The sequence below is a fragment of the Mus musculus genome, chromosome 3, assembly GCF_000001635.26.
Source record: "Mus musculus strain C57BL/6J chromosome 3, GRCm38.p6 C57BL/6J".
NCBI classification, from domain to species: domain Eukaryota; kingdom Metazoa; phylum Chordata; class Mammalia; order Rodentia; family Muridae; genus Mus; species Mus musculus.
In genome coordinates, this window is record NC_000069.6 from 144,776,563 (window position 1) to 144,799,702 (window position 23,140).

The 23,140-nt window shown below is 40.4% G+C and overlaps 1 protein-coding gene and 1 pseudogene across 3 annotated transcripts in view; one reads left to right on the plus strand and one right to left on the minus strand.

The window, feature by feature from the left end:
* Gm17743 (predicted gene, 17743) lies at window positions 2,465-4,806 on the plus strand (annotated as a pseudogene).
* The window catches only part of Clca3a2 (chloride channel accessory 3A2), a 39,043-nt gene continuing 19,921 nt past the window's right edge, over window positions 4,019-23,140 (minus strand). Inside the window, exon 14 of one of the 3 annotated variants that reach the window (XM_017319812.2) lies at window positions 4,019-4,161. In XM_017319812.2, coding sequence (XP_017175301.1) covers window positions 4,136-4,161 — 26 coding nt within the window. In that variant the 3' untranslated portion in view covers window positions 4,019-4,135. Of the gene's footprint in view, window positions 4,162-8,634; window positions 9,399-19,996; window positions 21,261-23,140 lie in introns of those variants that run through there. The other 2 variants (XM_017319811.2, NM_030601.3) reach the window with 2 other exon arrangements.

Below are 23,140 nucleotides of genomic sequence, written 5' to 3' on the forward strand. Positions count from 1 at the left end.
CATCTTCTGAGATCTTTTTTAATTTCTTTCTTCAGAGACTTGAAGTTTTTATCATACAGATCTTTCACTTCCTTATTTAGAGTCATGCCAAGATATTTTATATTATTTGTGACTATTGAGAAGGGTGTTGTTTCCCTAATTTCTTTCTCAGCCTGTTTATTCTTTGTGTAGAGAAAGGCCATTGACTTGTTTGAGTTTATTTTATATCCAGCTACTTCACCGAAGCTGTTTATCAGGTTTAGGAGTTCTCTGGTGGAATTTTTAGGGTCACTTATATATACTATCATATCATCTGCAGGAGTTCTCTGGTGGAAGTTTTAGGGTCACTTATATATACTATCATATCATCTGCAAAAAGTGATATTTTGACTTCTTCCCTTCCAATTTGTATCCCCTTGATCTCCTTTTGTTGTCTAATTGCTCTGGCTAGGACTTCAAGTACAATGTTGAATGGGTAGGGCGAGAGTGGACAGCCTTGTCTAGTCCCTGATTTTAGTCGGATTGCTTCCAGCTTCTCACCATTTACTTTGATGTTGGCTACTGTTTTGCTGTAGATTGATTTTTATCATGTTTAGGTATGGGCCTTCCTGATCTTTCCAAGACTTTTATCATGAGTGGATGTTGGATTTTGTCAAATGCTTTCTCAGCATCTAATGAGATGATCATGTGGTTTTTGTCTTTGAGTTTGTGTATATACAGGATTACATTGATGGATTTCCGTATATTGAACCATCCCTGCATCCCTGGGATTATTTTTATAATTCTCAAGGACAAGGTATTGTGGAACTTTAAAACAATATCTTCTTAAAAAACAAAAAATGGGGAAATTATATCCCTGAGGACATTATTTAAATCACACTTTTTATTTTAAAAATTTTAAAAATCGAATGCCAAAGAGCTCTTTACTGAGTGTCTATAGCATCCTACATTTAGGGACACTCATGCCTAGGTGAGATGGAAGGATCCACTTATTGGCACATGGATGATATGGGGAAGAGGACATGTTTGTGTTTTTCTCACCGAATGCTGCAAGAGCTTGCTAGCCCCCAGAGTGATTGGTGTGACATAATGACACAAAGGATAATGCTGACAATGTGACAGGGAAGCTGTATTGGGTATATGTTCTTGACCCACTTTTGCTTACCTATGTCTCAGATTAAACAAGCTAAGCTGCCTTGCTTCAAACATTTAGACCTTTGGGACAGAGAACATAGAGACCTTGGAAACTGATTTAGAAAAATTAATCAAGAGGAGGATTTATAATGACTCTTCTTTTTCCTTTAACGTGACCAGTTATCCTGACTCAATCATGGACTGGTCTAGAAATAAATTCAATATTGGAGATTCCAATTGTGATGATCGCTAAAAAATCTTTATTAGCCAGCAGAGTTAACTTGCAGCCTAGCCGCCAGTATTTACCTGAGACATAACAGTTTTCTGTTTATTCTCAAAGTCACCTTCCCCACACTGGTGTTGGGAGGGACCTTGTTTGAACATCAACTGTCTTAAGTGCTTGCTGGCATTAAGTTTTGGTCTCTGTGGGAAAGTACTAGCCCAGCTGAATACAAATAGACATAGATCCTGAAGTCAGTGGAGAACAAATAGCTATAAATCTTGTGGAGAGGTGCCGAACAACCCTGTTGCCTTTAACTTTTGACTTTGTATTTCAAGCAGGTTGGTTACCTCCATACAGGCTCACCTTCAGCAAAGCTCAGATGGCAGTTATTCATTGCTATGATGAGATTCATTGAGTGCATATTTTGGCTTTGGTCTGAATGGGAAAATGGTGTGCTATGAGGGCTGGCAGCCAAAGATGGGCCACTGGTCTATGATTCTTTTCAACTTAATAGAGAGGCATGTGCCAAGAGGTCACATTTATTTATAATAAATGCTAAAAGGCTGTGTTTGTGCAAATAAATACAAAGAAGCTGCACATGTCCTCCAAGATGGGTCAGAAAGAGTCCAATAAATTCAGTCCTAATACAGGCGTGACTGACAGCAACCACAATTCCCAGGCAGGACCATGGAACATAAGTAAATTTTATGTACCAGTCCAGCTAAGTTTTAATAAATAAAAAGGGAGGACCTGTGCCCTCCCCCCAGACTTGAGCAGGCTGGCTCAGACCTTGTCACAGTTGCTATCTCACCTACAGTGGAGTTTTCCGACCTAGGTAAAGTCTTGTGTCTGCCACATCTGCAGCTTCCTGCAAGAAGCTACCTGCTGAGCAGCTGAGCTTGTTTTCCTGAAAGATTCTGACAAAGTGACTAGAAGATCCTGGCATGGTGGGGGGTGAGGTCCCCCCACCCCACCCCAACCCCCAGTTTATAAGCTCAGACTCATAAGTAAACATCGGGTCTTGATCAGATAATTTTGTCTTGGCTTATTATTTCTTTCACTGCCTTTCCCACCCAACCCCATCTTTTCTTTCAGAAATCCAGTAACCCGTGGCCACTGGCAACTACACTGCACCAGGATCAGAGACTCACCACTCCCCCAAACTTGAGGAACAACTCCGGGAAAACCGGTGCTCGGCTTCCTGACTGACACTGACATCCTATTCCCGCCTGCATCTGCCTTGTAATGCTGCCCAAAGTGGAGACAGAAGCCCCAGGACTGGTCTGATCACATGGGGAACAGGGGCAGATGCCAGAAAACATGCAAGATTGTTCGAGCTCTTATGCACATACTCCTGTGTGGAGGGAAAAGACTGAATAGAATGGCCAAATATATACAAGGGAAGATCACAGGAAGTGTCTCAATTTAAATGGTGAATTACTCCTATGATGAAGATCTGGAATTGCTTTGTCCTGTGTGTGATGATAAAGTACCTGGGTATCATTACGGTCTCCTTGCCTTTGAAAACTTCCAGGGTTTTTTTTAATTGAACTGTCCAAAACCAAAAAAGGTACATGTGCATAGAGAACCAGAATTGCCAAATTGCCAAAATACAGAGAAAACACTGTCCTTACTGTCATTAAAAAAAATGTATTGATGTTGGAATGAAGCTGTAAGCTGTAAGTGCTGACTGCATGCAAGGAGGCAGAAATAAGTTTGGGTCAATGTACATGAGAGACAGGGCCCCGAAGAAACAGAAGAAAGCCCTCATTTGATTCAACAAACTTAAACTGGAAGTCATGTCTCAGGTGATCCAAATAATGCCCTCAGACCTGACCTCTGCAATTCAGAACATTCATTCTACCTTCAAAGGCCTACCTCTGAGTCATGTAGCCTTGCCTCCAACAGACTATGACAGAAGTCCCTTTGTCACATCTTCCATTAGCATGACAATGCCACCTCATGGCAGCCTGCATGGTTACCAACCATATGGTCACTTTCCTAGTTTGGCCATCAAGACTGAGTAGCCAGACCCCTACCCCAGCTGTCCTGAGTCAGTGATGGGCTACTCCTACATGGATGGTTACCAGACAAGCTCCCCAGCCAGCATCCCACACCTGAGACTGGAACTTTTGAAGTGTGAACCAGACGAGCCTCGAATTCAAGCAAAGATCATGACTTACCTCCAGCAAGAGCAGAGTAACAGGCAGGAAAAGCTGAGCACATTTGGACTCTTGTGCAAAATGGTAGACCAGATCCTGTTCTCCATTGTTGACTGGGCCAGGAGTAGTATCTTCTTCAGGGAACTGAAGGTTGATGAAACTGCTTGAAACTGCTTCAGAACTGCTGGAGTGAGCTCTTGATCCCCAATCACATTTACTGATAAGTGGCTCGTGGGAAGGAAGGGACAATCTTCCTGGTTACTGGAGAATCATCATCTCAAACACAGAAATCACATTTGACAACTTCCTGAGTCTCACACAGGAGCTTGTAGTGAGACTCCATTTCCTTCAGTTCGATCATCGAGAGTTTGTGTGTCTGAAGTTCCTGGTGCTGTTCAGCTGAGATGTCAAGAATCTTGAGAACTTCCAGCTGGTGGAAGGTGTCCAAGAGCAGGTGAACACCACCCTGCTGGACTACACAGTTTGCAACTACCCACAACAAACTGAGAAATTTGAACAGCTACTTCTTCGACTACCAGAAATCCGGGCAATCAGCAAGCAGGCAGAAGACTAGCTGTGCCCTATAATAACCTTCTCGTTGAAATGCTGCATGCCAAAAGAGCCTAAGTTCTTATCCCTAGAAGTTTGTTCCAAGATCAGAGTCTGGAGGGAGAAGAGGAGGTGGAGGAGGAAGACAGAAACACAATGCTCTGAACTGCTCCAAGCAATGCTAATTACAAATTTGGTTTAAAGACATTGAATTTTAAAAGCATAATAATTTAATACTTGATAGCAAATAAATGATATATCAGGGTATTTGTACTGCAAACTGTGAATCAAAGGCTACATATCCCCAAAGGATTCATAGGAAAGACATTGTAATGGGGTGGATTGAACTTACAGGAGTTTAATACCACAGCAGAATAAAATGGACTGAGCAATTCTTGTATATTTAAACAAATCTGCTATTAAGAAATTCAGCACTTGATCTGCGTTATTAATTGGATTTGTCCAGAAATACTTCGTGGTGATGCTGAACGACTCAAGAATACATGGGCTGTGCCTTGGCAGTCCATCCTACGCCCCTCCCCCCACAAGGCCCTACACCTTCTGACCTGTGAGCCCTGAAGATATTTTAAGGATTGTGTTCAGTCACACCCAGTAGTAATTCCACTAAACCATGATTTCTGAATATCTGTGTCTTAGCCCTGCCAACAGCTAATAAGAACAGTGTATAAATATGTCAGCTTGCATTTTAAGTATGTTCTGAAGTTTGTTTTGTTGTTTGTTTGTAATTAAAAAAAAAAGGTTTGATAGAATTCTCCACTAAACCCATCTGGTCCTGTTTTTTGTATTTGTTGTTTTTGTTTTGTTTTGTTTTTGGTTTTGGTTGGAAGACTGTTGATGACTGCTTCAATTTCTTTAGGTGTTATGGGACCGTTTAGATGGTTTATCTGATCCTGTTTTAATTTTGGCAGCTGGTATGTGTCTAGAAAAATTGTCCATTTTATCTAGATTTTCTAATTTAGTTGAGTATAAACTTTGTTATAGTAGGATCTGATGAATTTGGATTTCCACAGTTTCCATTGTTATGTCTCCTTTTTCATTTCTGATTTTATTATTTTGGATACTGTCTCTGTGTCCTTTGGTTAGTCTGGCTAAGGGGTTATCTATCTTGTTGATTTCTTCAAAGAACCAGCTCCTGGTTTTGTCTCTTTGTATAGTTCTTTTTGTTTCTATTTGATTGATTTTGATCAACCCTGAGTTTGATTATTTCCTGCCCTCTACTCCTCTTTGGTGTATTTGCTTTTTGTTGTAGAGCTTTCAGGTATGCTGTCAAGCTGCTAGAGTAAGTTCTCTCCAGTTCCTTTTTGGTGGCACTCAGAGCTATGAGTTTTCCTCTTACCACTGCTTTCATTGTGTCCCATAAGTTTGGGTATGTTGTGCCTTCATTTTCATTAAATTTTAAAAGGTCTATAATGTATTTCTTTATTTCTTTCTTGACCATGTTATCATTGAGTAGAGTGTTGTTCAGCTTCCATGTGTATGTGTGTTTTCTGTTGTTTTTGTTGGAATTTAAGACCGTGGTGATCTGGTAGGGTGCATGGGATTATTCCAATCTTCTTGTTTCTGTTGAGGTCTGTTTTGTGACCAATTATATGGTCAATCTTGGAGAAGGTACTATGAGGTGCTGAGAAGAAGGTATATTATTTTGCTTTAAGATGAAATGTTCTATAAATATCTATTAGATCCATTTGGTTCATAAATTATGTTAGTTTCACTGTGTCTCTGTTTAGTTTGTTTCCATGATCTGTCCATTGCTGAAAGTGGGGTGTTTAAGTCTCCCACTATTATTGTGTGGGGTGTGATGTGTGCTTTGAGCTTTAGCAAAGTTTCTTTATGAATGCGGGTGCCCTTGCATTTGGAGCATAGACGTTCAGAATTGACAGTTCATCTTGGTAGGTTTTTCCTTCGACCTTTCTTATTCTTTTTGATAAGTTTTGGTTGAAAGTTGATTTTATTTCATATTAGAATGGCTACTCCAGCTTGTTTCTTGGAACCGTTTGCTTGGAAAATTATTTTTTAGCCTTTTACTCTGAGGTAGTGTCTGTCTTTGTCACTGAGGTGCATTTCTTGTATGCAGCAAAATGCTGAATCCTGTTTACATGTACATTCTGTTAGTCTATATATTTTTATTGGAGAATTGAGTTCATTGATATTTAGAGATATTAAGGAAAAGTGATTGTTACTTCCTGTTATTTTTGTTGTTAGAGGTGGAATTATGTTTGTGTGGCTATCTTCTTTTGGGTTTGTTGAAAGATTATTTTCTTGCTTTTTCTAGGGTGTAGTTTCCCTCCTTATGTTGGTGTTTTCTATTATCCTTTGGAGGGCTGGATTTGTGGAAAGATATTATATAAATTTGGCTTTTCATGGAATATCTTGTTTTCTCTGTGTAGGGTAATTGAGAGTTTTGTTGGGTATAGTAGTCTGGGCTGGTATTTATTTTTTCTTAGGGTCTGTATGACATCTGCCCAAGATCTTCTAGCTTTTATAGTCTCCGTTGAGAACTGTGGTGTAATTCTGATAGGTCTGCCTTTATATTTACTTGACCTTTTCCCCTTACTGCTTTTAAAATTCTTTCTTTGTTTAATGCATTTGGTGTTTTGATTATTATGTGACAGGAGGAATTTCTTTTCTGGTCCAGTCTATTTGGAGTTCTGTAGGCTTCTCGTATGTTCATGGGCATCTCTTTCCTTAGGCTTGGGAGGTTTTCTTCAATAAATTTGATGAAGATATTTACTAGGTTGGGAATCTTTGCTTTCCTCTATATCTATTATGCTTATGTTTGGTTTTCTCATTGGATTCTGGATTTCCTGGATGTTTTAGGTTAGGAGCTTTTTACATTTTGCATTTTCTTTGACTGTTGTGTCAATGTTTTCTATGGTATCTTCTGCACCCGAGATTCTCTTCCATATCTTGTATTTTTCTGGTGACGCTTGCATCTATGACTCCTGATCTCTTTCCTAAGTTTCCTAACTCCAGGGTTGTCTCCCTTTTTGATTTATTTATTGTTTCTATTTCCATTTTTATATCTTGGATGGCTTTGTTCATTTCCTTCACCTGTTTGATTGTGTTTTCCTGTAATTTTTTAAGGGATTTTTGTGTTCCCTCCCGATGGGCTTCTTCCTGTTTACCTGTGTTCTCCTGTATTTGTTTAAGGGATTTATTTATGTCCTTCTTAATGTCCTCTATCATTGTCATGAGAAGTGATTTTAGAGTCTTGCTTTTCTGGTGTGATGGTGTATCCAGGACTTGCTATGGTAGGAGAATTGCATTCTGATGATGCCAAGTAACCTTGGTTTTTGTTGCTTATGTCCTTATGCTTGCCTCCTGCCATCTGATTATCTCTAGTGCTATCTGTCCTCTATATATCTGACTGAAGTCTGTCCTTCCTGTTATCCAGGTTATGTCAGAACTCTTCAGAGTCCAGCTATCTTTGTGATCCTCTGATTCTGGGATACTGTGATCCTGAGATTCTGGGTGTGTCAGAGTTCCTGGGAGTCAAGCTGCCTCTGTGACCCTGAGAACCTGGTATGATTAAGCTCCTGGGATCCTCTGATCCTGTGATCCTGAGTATGCGAGAGTGCTTGGAAGTGGAGCCTCCTTTGGGTGCTGTGGGACTCCAAATCTAATGTCTTAGGGTTTCTATTCCTGCACAAACATCATGACCAAGAAGCAAATTTCAGAGGAAAGGGTTTATTCAGCTTACCCTTTCACATTGCTATTCATTACCAAAGGAAGTTTTGACTGGAACTCATTAGATCAGGAAACAGGAGCTGATGCAGAGGGCATGGAGGGATGTTACTTACTGGCTTGCTTCCCCTGGCTTGCTCAGCTTGCTTTCCTATAGAACTGAAGACTACCAGCCCAGGGATGGCACCACCCACAGTGGGCCCTCCCACCCTTGATCATTAATTGAGAAAATGCCTTATAGCTGGATCTCATGGAGGCATTTCCTCAAGGGAAGCTCCTTCCTCTGTGATAACTCCAGCTGTGTCAAGTGGACACACAAAACCAGTCAGCTCCTCTAATATGTCTCAAAAGAAAGTTGCTCCCAACATAAACTCACTGGTAAACCTAGGTTATCCTGGGATAATGTACCTCAAAATGTAGTGCATTGCTTATTGAAGGTCTCCAAGATCCAGTCTAAAGATCTGCAAAATTAGAACTACTTTGAGAATTATGAAGTTATTCATGTCTGTGATACAGCACAGTAATGGTGCTCCTTATGCACCAAACCCTAGGTTTGATCCCCAGCAATTCATAGAATAGATATGGTGACATATATCTATGATATCAACAATTGAGATGAGGGGCAGGCAGAGCAGGAGTTAGAGGTCATTTTCTGCTATGTATCTTGGGATAAACGGATCTTGCCTTAAAAAGTCATTCATGTTTAATATTTACCATTTTATTAATGATACATGAGTGCATCATTTTGCATGGAAAAATGGCATGGTGAAGTAATAACAACCAATTTTGTTAGATCATATTAGTTTGATGTCCTATGTAAGCAAATGGTATGTTTGCTTCATAGTGCGATGTCAGAATGAAGAACTATCCAGCTAAAGGTGCTTTAAATTTAAATGAGACACAGTTTATTGCTGTTGGTTGTGGTTTGTTAAGTAATCATGTGCAAAGAAGAAAGAACAAGAAAAAATTAAGTATCCTGACAGCAAAGACCAAACCACTGTCCGATAGATCCTGTTTTACAGTTCTTATCATGTAACTTTCATTTTGGTGTTTCAAGATGCCTCTGGAACCTCTAGGTATCACACATATGTTCTCAAATTAGAAAGGAAATGAAGGGAAAAGGCAAAAGTACACACCAGCTCAGTGTCCCTTTCTCCTTTAAATCAAGCATTCCATAACTCTCAGCTCGCAAACTTTCATTTTCACATTATTAGTGAGAACTGGGCCATTTAGGTCCTCGCAATGGCAGTTTGATCTAATAAAGGAAATGTGCTCTGTTAAAAAAAAAAAACTAAGAGCATTTGTGAGAGAATGGTAGGTCTTGTCTTTAACAGTATGTATTGTTGTCTTGGACAAGACAGAGCTTGTGCTAGCGAAGAAGGAGAGAATAGTTACAGGAGACGCAGCTGTTGATATTTGCTCTGCGGCTGTCATGCAAGAATGAAAGGAGTCTCACGCTCTCTGGATCCTCTCTGCAGGTTTTAGGTCAGTTATATAATTAAAAAAAAATCACGAGGAAATTCTGAGGCTGGAGCTCAGTGGGTAGAATTTTCCAAGTGTAAGTGTTAGGCCATCGGTTCCAGTCACAACTGAAAGAAAAAACTTACAGGAAAAACTGGGGTGGAGTGGATGGGTGAACGTTGACCCTGTTAAAAGGAGATAAAATAAACTGTGGTTTCTTCTGTTGTCTATCATTTGGCCTGTGACAGTATTTTTTGCTATTTAATGCCATTATAGACAAAAACTAAAAGTTGAATTATTTGTGAGGATTTTACTATATATTAATAGGGAACAATAGTAGTCAAGAGTATCTGTACGTTAGACACTGTAGAAAGATTTTAAAAAAATTTGTATTTGAGTGTTTTGCCTGCATATATGTCCACGGACCACTTGTGTGCCTGGTGCACTCAGAAGCCAGAGGAGAAATCAGCATAGCTATAGACCCTGTAGCTTCCCACGGTTACTTCCCACCCAGGATCACTGAGAACTGAACTCTGGTCCTTTGCCGACTCTCCACTATATGTGTGCTTTGTTGGCTGCTGGCAGAGTCTGTGAGGATGCTGGAGAAGAAAGGGTGGGAGGAGGTGTTGACTTTGAATTTGTAGCTTTCTGTACTGCTTGTGTTTTCAGTTTCTGTCTGTGTATAGGTTTGTCTGACATGGATGTGTCTTAGATGATGTGTGTATACATGCTCACATGCACATCATGTTTCTGGCTTACATCACTTTTGGATTTTAAGACAAATACTTTACTGACTTAATGGCTTCAATGTATGGCCATTAAAATACCCAAATAGCACAGAAATGCAGTGGGATGAGAGCTGCCAGTCACTCAGATACTCAGAGTTAGCCAGTGGTGACATTTGTTTCTGTCTCTCTCTGTAAATATAGATGAAGCATGTGTGACACAGGTCTAAATGTAAGCATGAGAGCAACGGGGTGAGAGAATGAGGGATGGACAGACAGAGGGACAGGTGGGAGAGGGTACTGGGGAGGGGGCATACAGTTGCTTTGTATGAATATTTCTTTTTTTCTCTTTTTATTTGTCTGCTTTGGAGACAGCGTCTCTCTGGCTTAGGCTGGCCCCGACAGTGTAATCCTCTTGCCTAGTCTCCTAGGTGCTGGGGTCCTGCTCAGCCCAGACAACTGTTCTGTTCGTTCCTGGGGAAGGGAGCAGGGAAAGGCCCTTCCCATCCTGTGTACACTTGACCCTCTCGCTCCTGGGACAATAAAAACGTCCTCTGTCGTCAGCAACCAGGCCTTTCCCAGTGCCTTGAATTCTGCCTTTACTACTGTCGAATGTATGTACTTATCTTTTCATTTGTTCCCCTTTCCTACAGAATTCTTACCAGCACTTGAATATGTAAGCCAGGACCTCCTGAATGGAACCTCAGTTCTCTCATTGTCACAACCACAGACACTGCTGCTAGTCACCCTCACAACCCTGGCCCTCTTCTCATCTCCTTCCTTCCCTTAGAGGTCAAAACCTTGAAAACAAGGTTAGCAATTACAGCCTCAGTGCCTATGAATCTCCATTTACCCTGGATCACTCAAACGTGGCCCCTTCTACCACTGTGCCCAAGAACTATTTTCGTTTTCTTCTTCCAGCAGTAATTTTTCTACACTGTTTTTATCTCACTCATCACCGTAAGACAGTGTGTTGAGAATTTACCCATTGTCCAGGTATTGCTTCGATGTGTTAACTTTACCTGCATTATTTCCTTAAGAACCCTCTCCTGCTTTGCCTGTGTGATGCTTTGACTGCCCTCTCCTGAGAGTTCCTCTGGCAGTGCCTGGTAGCACTTCTGATGTGGTCTCAGCCCCCATGTCTCTATTTTCCTGGACTCTAATGGAAATTTCCCAAGGTCTCCCTTGTCATTTCTTTATTCTTTTCTATAACACTCTTGCCTCCATCCAAGGGTCTACTTGTGCACAGGTGTCATAAAATTCTCTTCATCTTATCCATTAGATGGTATGAACTTTCTTGTTAAATATTACTGTAATACCATTTATGCATCTAAAGAAAAATTAACAATATTTCCTTAGTCTCAGGAAATAGGCCATCAAGGCCTTCTAGTTACCTCATAATTATAAAACCCTTCCAAACTTAAACATTTTTTTTCACTAAGTTACTCCTTTGCTTTCAACCACTAATGTCTTTTTACTAATCTTAGGATAAAGAGCAAAATCTGCTGCTCTACTTGAAAACCATGCACATTTTATTTAATAGTTTACCTAGTCACCCAGGTCAACGGAGTGAAGTATAGAAACCTTAAGTGATGTTTCTTGTTATCTTGAGTTGATAAACAACCTATAATATTTAAAGTCTCACATGGCTAAGTGTGGTGGTGCAACCCTCTAATTCCAGCACTCAAAAGGCAGAGGTAGGTGGATCTCTGTTTCAGGCCAGCCTGGTTTACATAGAAAGTTCCAGGCTAGCCAGGGTGACATACTTAGTAAAACTCTGTTTCAAATAACAATTTGTAACCTTTTCTTAGCCTGAAGCTGGCTGAGCCAGAACTTGACCTTGCTGCCCCTAAGGAGATTACCTAAGGTGGAGCCTTTATCCCAGGATCACTCTATTGTTCAGCCACTGTCAATGTTTCTCTTCAATATACTGCTATTCCAGAGACTATGCCCTATCCTGCACGTCAGCACCTGCAGCTAGTTCCAGGCTCCAAGGATGAATTTAAGGGAATGGGCCTCCCTACCCCCCTTTTTATAAGTGCAGTCGCCATTAAACATTTGAGCCTTGATCAGAATATTGTCTTGGCTCCATTTCTCTCTCTCTCTCTCTCTCTCTCTCTCTCTCTCTCTCTCTCTCTCTCTCTCTCTCTCCTGCCTAGTTTCCCTCTCTTTCAGGCCTGGTTGGCCTCCCAGGTGAAACTCAGTTCATGTGAGCCACTGGCTGGTTTGCAAAACAACGCCAGCAGCATTAGCAACAATGAAATAATTAGCTGAGGAAGAAAAAAAATAGTGATTAAGTTATTAATCTTTTACTTAAAATACAAGTGTGTATTTTATATATTTTGAATGTCTATGATGATTCTACTAGATAGATGTCAGAGAAGCCTAAAAAGTTTATTGTCTTACAATTAAAGTGTTGAGTAAAAATGCAGTTAAGCTATTGTAAGCTTCTATGTTCCTCTAATGAAAAGAGAGAATGTTTTTGTCAATATGTTTGAAACTGAGGTCATAGCTTTTTGTGGTTGTACATTCAGTATGGAAGTTAGAATTCTCTTGTAGTATAAAAATTTTGGGTTTTTCATTAAGCCTTAAACTCTCTCAACTGTAAAATATCTTTGAGACCTAAAAGCTAGTAACATTTTAGTGAGTACTGTGATGGTTTGTATATTCTTGGACCAGGGAGTGGCACCATTTGGAGGTATGGCCTTGTTGGAATAGGTGTGACCTGGTTGGAGTAGGTGTGTCCACTGTGGGTGTGGGCATAAGACCCTCACCCTAATTGCCTGGAAGTCATTCTTCCACTAGCAGCCTTTGGATGAAGAGGTAGAACTCTCAGCTCTGCCTACACCATGCCTGCCTGGATACTGCCATGCTCCCACCTTGATGATAATGGACTGAACCTCTGAACCTGTAAGCCAGCCCCAATTAAATGTTCTTTTTATAAGACTAGCTTTGGTCATGATGTCTGCTCACAGCAGTAAAACCCTAACTAAGACAAGTACCAAATACAAGGCAGAATTGTTACTAATATTTCAATGTTGGATCCTGTTTATCCTCAAGTGATTGGCAAGCTGGCTCAGGCAGCAAGGGCACTTGCTGTCATGCCTGATGTCCTGACTTTGATTCCTAAGACCCACATGGGCAGAGGTAAAGAACCTGTTTCTGTAAGATGCCTTTTAACCACTATATTTGCTTGCCCACATGCTTACACACACACATGCACACACACACACACACACACACACACACACACACACACAAAGAGAGTCAATCTCAATAAAATATTCCAAATGAGATAATTATCCTGAAAACTTGGTTTTAAAGATACTAAATAGCTATTTTTAAAACTTTAACCCATTAATTATTTGTGATTATTTATAAAAATACATATTTCTAAAAACTAAAGGTGTTTTGACAATGAGAGGGTTGTTAGCACTCAGGATTTTGCTTATGTCAGGCAGATGAAGGTGTTGACTTGTGGAATGGATTAGATAGTCATGGTATGAGCACAATGTTTGTAATTATGCAGATTGTGGTTGTCAGCAACACAGTTTGTGGTCTTAGTTTGATCTTGGGCAAGTCATTTTGTATCTCTGATCTTTAGTTCTCTCATTGATGAAGTGAAAATATAGCCTAAGGTCTGCCTGTGGTGAGGAGATGAAAGATAAATAAAATTTATGCTATCTGCTGTGGCCATTTATAGTTTAATAAATGTGTGTATTATTTTTGTGAATCTGAGAGCAACACAAAATTAATTTAGCTAAAATGTTATATTTGGGTCATGACGGATGACCCAATGTCAGTGCCTGTGTATGTCTGAATGTGTCAATAGACAGTTTACGTATAAAGACTAATATGTAATTTTAAAAATGAAAAACTGTGCTTTCTTTGAAAGCCTAAGAATTGCAACAACTTATTTTGTACTGAACCAACGTGAAGAGTTAAAACATCACTGCTTCTGTCAAGGAAACAAGACCAATATCATTATGGGTGGATCAGCAGTTAAGAGCCTTTGCTGCTCTTACAGAGGACCAGAGTTCAGATCTCAGCTCCTCTATCATGCGATGTCCAACTTCTCCAACACCAGCTTCAAGGGAGCATCTCCATGAAGAGTTTAGTGTGTTTTTTATATTCACAAACAAATATAGAACTATTTATATTTTATTTTGTGTATGTTATGTAACATCGTATCTGCCCTTCTGTGAGTTTTCTTACTTGGTATTATGTGTTTGAAATAGGTTTAATGTATTCCCTTTAGTTATGTATATGCTGGTAAGATTTTTTTTTGTCATCTTGATACAAACTTGTGTCTCCTGGGAAGAGGAGGCCTCAACTGAAGAGTTTCCTCTAGTTAAGGGCATTTTATTGACTGATGACAAATGGGGGAGGGCCCTGTCCACTGGGGATGGTGTCACTCATGTGTGGGTGGCTCTGGGTTGGCCAGCTGAACATGTTAGAATGAGCAAGGCAGTAAGTAGAGTTTCTCCATGGTTCCCGCCCTGGGTTCTTCCATTGATAGACTGGGACTGGACATATAAACCAAGCAAGCCCTTCTTCCCCCTAAGTTTTAGTCCATGTTTCATTACAGCAACAGAAAGTAACCAGGTCAGTGGAAGGGCTGATCAAATGAGTGTCTCACGTTCTCACTGTGGAGGTCCTTACTGTTGAATATTTAGAGATTTTTACTTTTATTTCTTAATTTTAAAATCTCATGTGTATCGATGCTTTGCCTACATGAGTGTCTGTGCAGCACATGTGCATAGTGCCCACAGAGGAGAGAAGAGGAGGTTGTATTCCCTAAGGAATAAGGCTATGAGTCTCCACAGGGGTGCTGCAGATGAACCCTGGTCCTCTGGAGGAACATCCCAGTGCTCTTAACTGCAGAGGCATCTCTCCAGCCTTCTGGTTTAATTCTGAAAACTAATCTACAGTTTGTCTGTTTATTTGATATTTTGAGATGATGTCTTACCATGCAGCCCACACTGGTCTCAAGCTTGAGATCCTGTTGCCTCAGTCTCCTAAGTACTGGGATTACAGGCATCTACCATCATTTCTAGATCTAGTGAGTATCTTTCTTCACAGATTACGGAACACAAATGCACATATATGCACACACATACACATATCCATGTAAGCAGTGTGCATGTTTTTTATACTTGGCAAGTACAACTCTCCCTCGCCCAGAGAGTTTCATCAAAACTTGACACATGAAAGGACCCTGATATAGCTGTCACTTGTGAGGCTAAGCCAGTACCTGGCAAATACAGAAGTGGATGCTCATAGTCATCAATTGGATGGAACACAGGGCCCCCAATGGAGGAGCTAGAGAAAGCACCCAAGGAGCTGAAGGGATCTGCAACCCTATAGGTGGAACAACAATATGAAGTAACCAGTAACCCCAGAGCTTGTGTCTCTAGCTGCATATGTAGTAGAAGATGGCCTTGTAGGCCATCATTGGGAGAGAGGCCCCTTGGTCTTACAAACTTTATATGTCCCAGTACAGGGGAACACCAGGTCCAAGAAGTTGAGTGGGTGGGGAGGGAAGCAAGGCGTGGGGAGGGTATATGGGGACTTTCGGGATAGCATTTGAAAAGTAAATGAAGAAAATATCTAATAAAAAAAACTTGACACATTTTTTTTAGTGATTAATGTGGTCCTATACAGATACTATTTTCATATTAACTAATCTTTGGCTCACTAACATGAAGTCCACTTGGTAATATTGGTTTTCATATGTTTTTTAAATTTTGTTTTCTTGATTTTTCTGATTTCATAGTGCTTCTTCCTTTTAGATATTTAAAAAGTTCTTGATATCTTGTCTATAAAGAAAGGCTTTCCTCTAATAAAACTTTCTTTCTCAGGAAGATCCTACCATAGCAACACTATCAGCCTCATTTTAAGAATAGATTATACATTCTATTGAGGTAATAAAAAACAAACAGATAAAGAAATAAATAAGTAAATAAAAATGTTTGAGGGTTTTGGGACTCCGTAGAAAAGTAGTCTGCAAAGGTGAGAGTGTGCACAGAGAAGCTGACAGCTTCTGGGACAGCATCCTTTTCAGGCTCCGGACATCCGACCACCTTCCCGGCCAGAGGAGAGGTGTGCACCTGGCCTGGGAGGCTTTTGCCTCAGGAACGGAGGGAGCCATCTTGATTCCAGGACTCCGCCGAAAAGTAGTCTGCACAGGAGAGAGTGTGCACACAGAAGCTAACAGCTTCTGGGATAGGCCAAAGCAACACAGCTTCTGGGAAAGTTCCTGTTTTGGGCCTTCATTTTCGGCCTGAAGGGAGGTCCGAACGCCAGATATCTGTGCACCTTCCCTGTAAGAGGAGAGCTTGCCTGCAGAGAGTGCTCTGACCACTGAAACTCAGAGGAGAGAGCTAGTCTTCCAGGAGTGCTGATAGAGGGTAACAGAATCACCAGAGGAACAATCTCTAAACAGAGACAAGTTATAACAACTAACTCCAGAGATTACCAGATGGCGAAAGGTAAACTTAAGAATCTTACTAACAGAAACCAAGACCACTCACCATCATCAGAAGCCAGTACTCCCACTAAAGGGCACAGGGAAAGCATTCTAATTAACAAAATCAGAAATGAAAAGGGAGACATAACAACAGATCCTGAAAAAATCCAAAACACCATCAGATCCTTCTACAAAAGGCTAACTCAACAAAACTGGAAAAACTGGATGAAATGGGCAAATTTCTAGACAGATACCAGTTACCAAAGTTAAATCAAAATCAGGTTAATGATCTAAACCGTCCTACATCCCCTAAAGAAATAGAAGCAGTCATTAAGAGTCTCCAACCAAAAATAGCCCAGGACCAGAAGGGTTTAGTGCAGAGTTCTATCAGACCTTCAAAGAAGATCTAATCCCAGTTCTTCAAAAACTATTCCACAAAATAGAAACAGAAGGTACTCTACCCAACTCATTCTATGAAGCCACAATTACTCTGATACCTAAACCACAAAAAGACCCAACAAAGATAGAGAACTTCAGACCAATTTTCCTTACGAAAATCGATGCAAAATTCCTCAATAAAGTTCTCGCTAACTGAATCCAAGAACACATCAAAACAATCATCCAACCTGACCAAGTAGGTTTCATCCCAGGGATGCAGGGATGGTTCAATATACGGAAATCCATCAACGTAATCCAGTATATACACAAACTAAAAGACAAAAACCACATGATCATCTCGTCAGATGCTGAGAAAGCATTTGACAAAATCCAACATCCATTCATGATAAAAGTCTTGGAAAGATCAGGAATTCAAGGCCCATACCTAAACATGATAAAAGCAATCTACAGCAAACCAGTAGCCAACATCAAAGTAAATGGTGAGAAGCTGGAAGCAATCCCACTAAAATCAGGGACTAGACAAGGCTGTCCACTCTCGCCCTACCCATTCAACATTGTACTTGAAGTCCTAGCCAGAGCAATTAGACAACAAAAGGAGATCAAGGGGATACAAATTGGAAAGGAAGAAGTCAAAATATCACTTTTTGCAGATGATATCATAGTATATATAAGTGACCCTAAAACTTCCACCAGAGAACTCCTAAGCCTGATAAACAGCTTCAATGAAGTAGCTGGATATAAAATTAACTCAAGCAAGTCAATGGCCTTTCTGTACACAAATGATAAACAGGCTGAGAGAGAAATTAGGGAAACAACACCCTTCTCAATAGTCACAAATAATATAAAATACCTTGGCGTGACTCTAACTAAGGAAGTGAAAGATCTGTATGATAAGAACTTCAAGTCTCTGAAGAAAGAAATTAAAGAAGATCTCAGAAGATGGAAAGATCTCCCATGCTCATGGATTGGCAGGATCAACATTGTAAAAATGGCTATCTTGCCAAAAGCAATCTACAGATTCAATGCAATCCTATCAAAATTCCAACTCAATTCTTCAACGAATTAGAAAGGGCAATCAGCAGATTCATCTGGAATAACAAAAAACCTAGGACAGCAAAAACTCTTCTCAAGGATAAAAGAACCTCTGGTGGAATCACCATGCCGGACCTAAAGCTGTACTACAGAGCAATTGTGATCAAAACTGCATGGTATTGGTATAGTGACAGACAAGTAGACTAATGGAACAGAATTTAAGACCCAGAGATGAACTCACACACCTATGGTCACTTGATCTTTGGCAAGGGAGCTAAAATCATCCAGTGGAAAAAAGACAGCATTTTCAACAAATGGTGCTGGCACAACTGGTGGTTACCATGTAGAAGAATGCGAATTGTTCCATTCCTATATCCTTGTACTAAGGTCAAATCTAAGTGGATTAAGGAACTCCACATAAAACCAGAGACACTGAAACTTATAGAGGAGAAAGCCTCGAAGATCTGGGTACAGGGGAAAAGTTCCTGAATAGAACAGCAATGGATTGTGCAGTAAGATTGTGAATCGATAAATGGGACCTCATAAAGTTGCAAAGCTTCTGCAAGACAAAAGACACTGTCAACAAGACAAAAAGACCACCAACAGATTCGGAAAGGATCTTTACCTATCCTAAATCAGATAGGGGACTAATATCCAATATATATAAAGAACTCAAGAAGGTGGGCTCCAGAAAATCAAATAACCCCATTACAAAATGGGGCTCAGAGCTGAACAAAGAATTCTCACCTGAGGAATACCAAATGGCAAAGAAGCACCTGAAAAAATGTTCAACATCATTAATCATCAGGGAAATGCAAATCAAAACAACCCTGAGATTCCATCTCACACCAGTCAGAATGGCTAAGATCAAAAATTCAGGTGACAGCAGATGCTGGCGAGAATGTGCAGAAAGAGGAACACTCCTCCATTGTTGGTGGGATTGCAAGCTTGTACAACCACTCTGGAAATCAGTCTGGCGGCGGTTCCTCAGAAAATTGGACATAGTACTACCGGAGGATCCCACAATACCTTTCCTGGGCATATATCTAGAAGATGTCCCAATCGGTATAAAAGACACATGCTTCACTATGTTCATAGCAGGCTTATTTATAATAGCCAGAAGCTGGAAAGAACCCAGATGCCCCTCAACAGAGGAATGGATACAGAAAATGTGGTACATCAACACAATGGAGTACTACTCAGCTATTAAAAAGAATGGATTTATGAAATTCCTAGGCAAATGGATGGACCTGGAGGACATCATTTTGAGTGAGGTAACCCAATCACAAAGGAACTCACACAATATGTACTCACTGATAAGTGAATAGTAGCCCAGAAACTTAGGATACCCAAGATATAAGATACAATTTGCTAAATGCATGAAATTCAAGAAGAACAAAGACCAAAATGTACACACTTTGCCCCTTGTTAGAATTGGGAACAAAACACCCATGGAAGGAGTTACAGAGACAAAGTTTGGAGTTGTGACGAAAGGATGGACCATCTAGAGACTGCCATATCTGGGGATCCATCCCATAATCAGCTTCCAAACGCTGATACAATTGCACACACTAGCAAGATTTTGCTGAAAGGACTCAGGTATAGCTGTCTCTTGTGAGACTATGCCGGGGCCTAGCAAACACAGAAGTGGATGCTCAAAGTCAGCTATTGGATGGATCACAGGGCCCCCAATGGAGAAGCTAGAGAAAGTACCCAAGGAGCTAAAGGGATCTGCAACCCTATAGGTGGAACAATATTATGAACTAACCAGTACCCTGGAGCTCTTGACTCTAGCTGCATATGTATCAAAAGATGGCCTAGTCGGCCATCACTGGAAAGAGAGGCCCATTGGACTTGCAAACTTTATATGCCCCAGTACAGGGGAATGTCAGGGCCAAAAAGTGGGAGTGGGTGGGTAGGGGAGTGGGGGGGGGGTATATGGAGGACTTTTGGGATAGCATTGTAAATGTAAATGAGGAAAATACCTAATAAAAATATTTTAAAAAATGTTTGAAATTTTATATTTTAAGGTTAATTTTATAATTTAAGGTTAATATTAAAACATATATATTTAAGTTCTCACATACCCATGATATTATGGAGGCATTGTTGATATGATTGGATCCATTTGTTTTTTTCTTTAAAACTAAAACAACCATTAATTATTTACCAAACATTTATTGAATATCTACTACATATCAAGTTTTTCTCTAGATCCAAGAGCTACAAAGGTGAAAAATTAATCTCAATTCTAATTGTACATCTTGCTGATGCTCTTAAGATCAAATGATGGTCCCAGGACAGAACCAGACTCAGTGTGATGCCTGCAATTCATAGGTAAAGACATTCTTGCTAGTCACTTTGTGTACTGATAAAACAACTTCAGCCAATGACAAAATCATTTGATTTTATGACCTCTTTTGACCATTTTTCTCTACAAATTCCTTTTGATGATATAGATGAAATTCTTTTTGAGATTTATTTATTTATTTTTATGTGTATGAATACACAGTTGCTGTCTTCAGACACACCAGAAGAGGACATTGGATCGCATTACAGATGGTTATGAGCTACTATGTGGTTTCTGGGAATTGAACTCAGGACCTCTGGAAGAGCAATCAGTGCTCTTAACCACTGAGCCATCTCTTCAGCCCTACAAATTACTTTCATAGTCCCTCTTGATTTCAGTTGTAAAAGCAGGTAGCATTCTTTATTAATTGTCTTACAAATAATTCTACTATAAAATTGTTTGCTATTATATAAGAATAATTCCCTTTAATTGACTTATACAAATTTTATTTTGGTAATATTTTGTAAAGTGAACCTGCATCACACTGTGAAAAGGGAATGGATATCTAATTTCCATAGTAAATGGAACAATTAGGAAATTGAATGAGGAACTGTTAATCTTGATCTACATATAGCAGAAGAATGTTGTTAGTAACTCGGGATTTTCAACTTTGAATATGAACTTCTATATTACAAGTGTTGACAGGCAGCCTTTGAGTGTAGTAAAGTCATTCTAAAGCAACAGTCAGCAAATATATACAGGGTTGCATTTTAGTGCTATTGTATCTTCTAGTTTAAAATAGAGTTAAAAATCACAGCTAACCCCCAAACTGTCATAGAGATTGCAGAAATATCAGCACCCAGTGCAGAGATACTATCTTCTAGAGAAGTAAACTTGACAGCCTGTGCAATGTTGGAGACCTCAGAGGTGAGACCAGCTTCATTGTATGCCTGGATTGCAATGTAGAGCTGGGTGTCATTTGCTATTTTAAAAGTTTCTGGTTTGAATTTAAATGTTTCTTTTGAGCCAGCCTCTTTAGGTATCAGACTGGAAGCATTCACTAAAGTAGCATTGTTAAAATCTTCTTGGAGACCCAGAGGATGCTGGCTCACTCTGATGATGTATCTATGCGCTGGAAGAGAGAGATATGTTCATTAATATTCCAAGGATGGGTCTCTGCCTCTGCCCTGCACCTGTGTGGAAGCTCTGAGCAGTGCATGCCAGCTTTAGACTGAGAGCCCAGATACCGTATGTGTCTGGTTATCCTATCTCACTGACTTTAAAACAATATAGGAGCAATTATTGACAAACAAATGTCCAGTTTTCAAAATCACAGAAAAGCTTAATTCAGTATCATATATGTATGTGGTTCTTTGAATAGGCATAAGCCTTGGGAAATGACACTAATAGGAAGTGTGGCCTTGTTTGAATAGGTGTGGCCTTGTTGAAGGAAGTGTGTCACTGTAGGGGGTAAGCTTTGTGAGCCTCCTCCTAGCTGCCTGAGAGATTCAGTCTTCTCCTGTTTGCCTTCAGAACAAGATGTAGAACTCTCAGGACCTTTAGTGCCATGTCTGCTTGGATGCTGTCATGCTCCTACATTGATGATCATGGACTGAACCTCTGAACCTGTAATCCAGTCCCAATTAAATGTTCTTCATAAGGGTTGCTTTGGTCATGGTGTCTCTTTACAACAACGAGATCCTAATTAAGAGAGAAGTTGGTACCAAGAGTGGGGTATTGCTCTGATAGGCCTGACCATACTTTTGTTTGGAGGAATGTGGATTTTGGAACTTTGGAAAGCAGTGGCATGCTTTAAGTGGGGCTTAATGGGCCATTCTAGTAGAAGCATGGAAGACTGTGGTGCTGAGGGTTATTTGAACTGTGGGAAGTGTTTTTGGAGAGAACAAAGAAGCTATGTTCCAGAAATAGACATCTCATTGGCAGTTGGACTTGTGAGAATCACCCAGGTGGTACTGGTTTTGAAGGCATGAAAGGGTCATAAAGAGCAGCTGTGGTTTGGCACTGTGAGAGGCCAGGAAAGGCCATTGGTGAAGGTGCAGCCTAAGTTGCATTTGACAGCCTAGGACTGAAAGGGTCATGCAAAGAAGCTGAGGCTTGGCTCCATTAAAGGGAGCCTATGAAAGGCCATTGCTGAAGCCTAGTTCCAGAGGAAGAATCCAGCATGTTGGAGATGCCACCAAGATTACCAAGAACAGTAGCAGCATTGAAGTGGAGTCAACCAGAGCCTAGAGTGCTACAGAAGGCAGAGCTGAAGAAGTGACACGAGCCCTTTGGAGGATCCCAGAAGATCACTGTGGATCCCAGAGGTTAGAATAAGAGGATGTAAAGTTGAAGTTGCCTTGGAGACTCGAAAAACCCAGGGATGCTGGGTTCACAGTATACCTGCTGAGAAAAGCTGCTATCAGGGTGTGGAACCAGCCCAAGAGAAAGAATTGTGTTGCAGTCAACAAAGATGAAAGGAGTTGGAGATCTGCAGAGCGCTGTGACATCAGACATGGAGATGCAGAGTTTGGAGTTTGCTCAGCTGGCTTTCGGTCTTGCTTTGGTTCAGTGTTTCCCCACTATGAGATTTTGGAATGGTAATCTATATCCTGTGATGTTGGAAGTATGTGATCTTCTTTTTGATTTTGATTTTATTAGAGATTACAGTTAAGTGATTGCAAGAATCTCTGAAGAGATTCCTTGAATTTTGGACTTTTAACGATGTAGAGATTACTATAGACTTTGTGGACTTTTGAAGTTGGACAAAATACATTTTGCATTATGCTATGGCTAGGTATGGCCCCACAGAATCATATGTTTGAACAAGCCAATGGGGCCAGTGAGTGGAATGTGGTCATTTGAATATGCTTGGCCCATGGGACACGGCACTATTAGGAGGTATGACCCTGCTGAAATAGGTGTGATCTTGTTGGAGGAAGTGTGTCACTGTAGGAGTTGGCTTTGTGATCCTATGCCTTTGTGATGGCGAGTCTCTCATGGTTGCCTTTG